This window comes from Uranotaenia lowii, chromosome 3, assembly GCF_029784155.1.
Source record: "Uranotaenia lowii strain MFRU-FL chromosome 3, ASM2978415v1, whole genome shotgun sequence".
Taxonomy (NCBI): domain Eukaryota; kingdom Metazoa; phylum Arthropoda; class Insecta; order Diptera; family Culicidae; genus Uranotaenia; species Uranotaenia lowii.
In genome coordinates, this window is record NC_073693.1 from 7,919,584 (window position 1) to 7,924,239 (window position 4,656).

At 35.2% G+C, this 4,656-nt stretch overlaps 1 protein-coding gene across 1 annotated transcript; it reads left to right on the forward strand.

Annotated features, from left to right (window-relative positions):
- The first annotated feature begins 1,391 nt into the window (after positions 1 to 1,391).
- LOC129750826 (glutathione S-transferase 1-like) lies at positions 1,392 to 3,353 on the forward strand. Its single transcript, XM_055745906.1, has 3 exons — positions 1,392 to 1,415; positions 2,616 to 2,771; positions 2,835 to 3,353. The coding sequence occupies exons 1-3, from the start codon at positions 1,392 to 1,394 to the stop codon at positions 3,351 to 3,353; spliced, it is 699 nt and encodes a 232-aa protein (XP_055601881.1).
- Positions 3,354 to 4,656: the final 1,303 nt, after the last annotated feature.

The window sequence follows — 4,656 nt, forward strand, 5'->3', positions numbered from 1 at the left end:
GTTGACAAGGCTCTCGATCTTTTTTCAAAGTTGCGACTTCGTAGATCAGCTTTTCGAGCAGAGCTCTCAGCTTGAAGATTTCCTGTTCTTTCTCCGCAAGCTTTTCGGTGAGTTCCAAAACGGCTGGGGTTCTCTGGAGATTCAAACGTGACTGGACAGAACTCATTTCCTGGCTACGTGAGAGTTGGTATCTTTTTCTCGCTTCCTCGTACGAGACGTCATTATCAATTTTGATTTTGATTATTGCCATCTCTTCTGATTTCCGGTTGCATAGTCTTGACCTAGAGCTATGGGCGCCATTGCAATTCGTACAATGGGGCTCAGTCCGACGCGGTACATCTGTGATTTCATGCTCCTTGGAGCACTCCGGGCATATTGGAGAATTTTTGCAGAATTTTCTCCCATGACCAAATTGATGACACTGACCGCATTGAAAGGGACTTGGGTAATAGGGGCGGGTTTTGATCCTCAAAAAACCGAAAGTGATAGTTTCTGGAACCGTGGTGCCCTGCAGGGTGAGCAACATCGTGGAAGTTGGGAGAAGCTTAGATTTATTTTCCGGATCCTTTTTAAGAAAGCGTTTAACTTCAATCACCCGTTGAGATTTTAAATCTTGCAACAACTCTTCGTCACTAATTTGGAGACCATACTGGCAACTAATTATGCATTTACGGATGTTAAGCGTATCGTGATAACATATCGTAATAGCAGATCCATCTATCAACTGTTTAAGTTCCAGCAGTTTTTCGATTTGACGAGTTTGGCGCACTTTTAGAACATACCGGGTGCCTTTCGCTTCAGGACGAGCATCTTCGATCTGTCCAACTGCTAGCTCGATCGACTTTTTGATAATAAATGGATTATCAGGTAGAACACAACTCTCACCAGACGCTTTCATTACTAGTACCGACAGTTCTCCATTGATCGGATCCATCCATGCTGGTAATTTACGACCAGCGAAACTACTGTCAACGGTTTTTACGGCGTTGGCAGAATTATTCCAAGAACGTCTCAAACTAGATTCGGGCTCAGAGGTGGGAGAACCTTCCCCTGTCCTGTGAGATTGGCCAGCGGCCATCTCACGGTCGTGACCAGCCGAAGCCAATCACTAGCCTTTTCCCTTTCTAACAGCTTAACAGCGAAGGCTTAAGGTACCACTGTTAAGTATGATTTCACAAAAGATTTATCAGTCACTCACTAGGTCACTAGTCACTCAAATTGGGTATAACCCCGTTTTATTAATCTCGTGGTAATAAAAGTCTTATTTGCACTTTGGCAGTTTTTAACTAAATTGTCCGGTCATGTGAAACACAAATTGTAAAAAAAACTATCTTTAACTTCCCAGCCGTAACAATAAGCGCGTTCGCTCTACTATTTGTTAACAAAACCCGATGTCTCGTGAGTACAAATCGAAGGTAGCCCAGAAAACACAACTGTTCTCGTTGAAAGTTAAGAGCGAACTGTTTGTGATTTTTGTAATTTTTGTCATTTTTGTCATTTTTTGTCATTTTTGTCATTTTTGTCATTTTTGTCATTTTTGTCATTTTTGTCATTTTTGTCATTTTTGTCATTTTTGTCATTTTTGTCATTTTTGTCATTTTTGTCATTTTTGTCATTTTTGTCATTTTTGTCATTTTTGTCATTTTTGTCATTTTTGTCATTTTTGTCATTTTTGTCATTTTTGTCATTTTTGTCATTTTTGTCATTTTTGTCATTTTTGTCATTTTTGTCATTTTTGTCATTTTTGTCATTTTTGTCATTTTTGTCATTTTTGTCATTTTTGTCATTTTTGTCATTTTTGTCATTTTTGTCATTTTTGTCATTTTTGTCATTTTTGTCATTTTTGTCATTTTTGTCATTTTTGTCATTTTTGTCATTTTTGTCATTTTTGTCATTTTTGTCATTTTTGTCATTTTTGTCATTTTTGTCATTTTTGTCATTTTTGTCATTTTTGTCTTTTTTGTCTTTTTTGTCATTTTTGTCATTTTTGTCATTTTTGTCATTTTTGTCATTTTTGTCATTTTTGTCATTTTTGTCATTTTTGTCATTTTTGTCATTTTTGTCATTTTTGTCATTTTTGTCATTTTTGTCATTTTTGTCATTTTTGTCATTTTTGTCATTTTTGTCATTTTTGTCATTTTTGTCATTTTTGTCATTTTTGTCATTTTTGTCATTTTTGTCATTTTTGTCATTTTTGTCATTTTTGACATTTTTGTCATTTTTGTTATTTTTGTCATTTTTGTCATTTTTGTCATTTTTGTCATTTTTGTCATTTTTGTCATTTTTGTCATTTTTGTCATTTTTGTCATTTTTGTCATTTTTGTCATTTTTGTCATTTTTGTCATTTTTGTCATTTTTGTCATTTTTGTCATTTTTGTCATTTTTGTCATTTTTGTCATTTTTGTCATTTTTGTCATTTTTGTCATTTTTGTCATTTTTGTCATTTTTGTCATTTTTGTCATTTTTGTCATTTTTGTCATTTGCTGTTCATGATTCGATGCAAATTTCATCGGAATTGATAGACTGATAAACGGACGGAGATAAGGCAGCGAATAAATTCGTCTATTGCCAGAACCGCAAAATTTTGGTAATTCGTTAATCTGCGGTTAAACAAGATAATCGAGGGAAAGGCTCCAATTACGCTGTACACAACTCGTCGATCGCCAAAGGGTAGGGCTGTCGAAATTGTGGCCAGACTTCTGGATTTGGATTTGAAAACAGAATACATAAACCTAGCCAACATAGACCACTTGACTCCGGAATATTTGAAGGTAAGTACGTTTCAGAAAGCCATTTTTAAATGCTTTTCCTAAATTAATATTGAATGATTTTAGATAAATCCTCAAGACACCGTGCCAACAATCGTAGACGATGGAGTTGCCCTTTACGACAGTCATGCCATTAACGTCTATCTAATCTCAAAATACGCCAAAAATGAAGATTTGTACCCACGGAAGGATTTGATCACCCAGGCGCGCATCAATGCTTTGCTGCACTTTGAATCGGGAGTTTTATTTTCCCGGCTGAGAGCTACACTGGTTCCATTTTTCTACCACGGTGCGAAGAAAATTCCTTCGGAAAACCTCGAGGGATTCCAGGCCTATGAGTTTCTGGAGGCTACCTTAAAGGGGAAATTTTTAGTTGGTGGTTCCCTAACACTGGCTGATATCAGTATCTGTACAACGCTATCTACGGCAAACTATATAGTCCCCATTGATGGCCAGCGGTTTCCAAAATTGGTAAACTATTTGAAAGATTTGGAACAGAATCAGCCCTGGTTCGGGGAGCTAAACACGGATCGAAACATTGAGAATTTTGCAACCATTAAGAAAATTTTTGACGAAAACTCGTAAGAAAACTTATAAGGACAAATACACCTACAAGAGTTTTTTTTTATTTCGCTTTCTTATAAAAAAAATGGTTGACAAAAATATTAACCTTTTTTTGCTGCTTGACTTCACCTCATTAAACAACTTCAATCCCAACGGTGCCTTAGCCAAATTTTTTTCCAGTTACTTTTTGCCCATCAGATGTCAACAGCATAACCACCCGTCAATTTACTGTAAATTTGAAGAAAGGAAAGCATGAACTCGACGGCATGGATGCATATAGTTCACCAGTAACAACTCATCATTTCAACCCAACATGAATATGAACACGAGCACCCATTAAATTCGTGGGCTCGGCCGAGCATAAAATGAGCCCCATTTTTTTAGTGGTGGCAGTGCTTCTCTTGACTTGGTTTTTTCGTGGTTTCTTCAAAATTTTGTGACTGGGCTGCTGGCCGAATCGTGTGTGACAGTAACTGCAGTTCTGCGTGCCAACCTCAAAATGAACAGCAAGATACAAATCCACCAAAAAGTGTGACATGGATTTACTTACGAATAAATCGAATCCATATGAAAGGTAAAAATTTTCCAAATTTGAGTGGTCACTAAGTGATATGAATGGGTTTAGTAATTGCAAGCTTTAAATTCGCTCCAAATAAAGCAAAGCAAAAGTTCAAAGCATTTGCTTAGCTTAGTCTGGTAAACATTTGCTAAGCTGCTTAAGTAAACATAAAAAAATAATAATTTAAAGTTACACTAAACAAAACTGAAAAATGATTTAATTGAACATAATGCAATAATAAAATGTGTCATGAAGATGTCGATGTCGAAAACGGCAAAAAACTATACATAAATACACAAGTATGACACAGACATTGCACGAAAATGAACCAAAAATGATTCAAAATAATAAAGAAAATGAAACAAAAACGACAAAAAATAAAGAAAATTACAAAAATAAGTATGAAAAAAGTGGCATAAAAATTTCTGTCTCTCTTATGTCATTTTTATGACACATTTGTGTCATTTTGGTGACTTGTGTGTATTGTTTCTGTCTATTTTTTGAGCGTCACACAAAAATGACATAAAAGTGACACAATCAGAGACAAAAATAAAACAAAATTGCCATGAAAGTTGAAAAAAAAAAAAACAATTACAAAAAGGTTACACAAAAGAGACATAAAAGTGTCACAAAAGTGAAAAAAGGGAACAAAAGTGACACAAAATTGACATAAAAGTGACCTAAAAGTGATACAAGGTTAACAACACAATGATGCAAAATTAAATTGACAAAATGAACAAAAAACACAAAATTTACACTAAAGTG

Coding starts and splice junctions, on each gene's coding strand:
- LOC129750826 (XM_055745906.1), top strand. CDS start 1,392: ATGTCTCGTGAGTACAAATCGAAG. Junction 1,416..2,615: donor CTCGTGAGTACAAATCGAAG/GTAGCCCAGAAA, acceptor CGGTTAAACAAG/ATAATCGAGGGAAAGGCTCC. Junction 2,772..2,834: donor TGACTCCGGAATATTTGAAG/GTAAGTACGTTT, acceptor GAATGATTTTAG/ATAAATCCTCAAGACACCGT.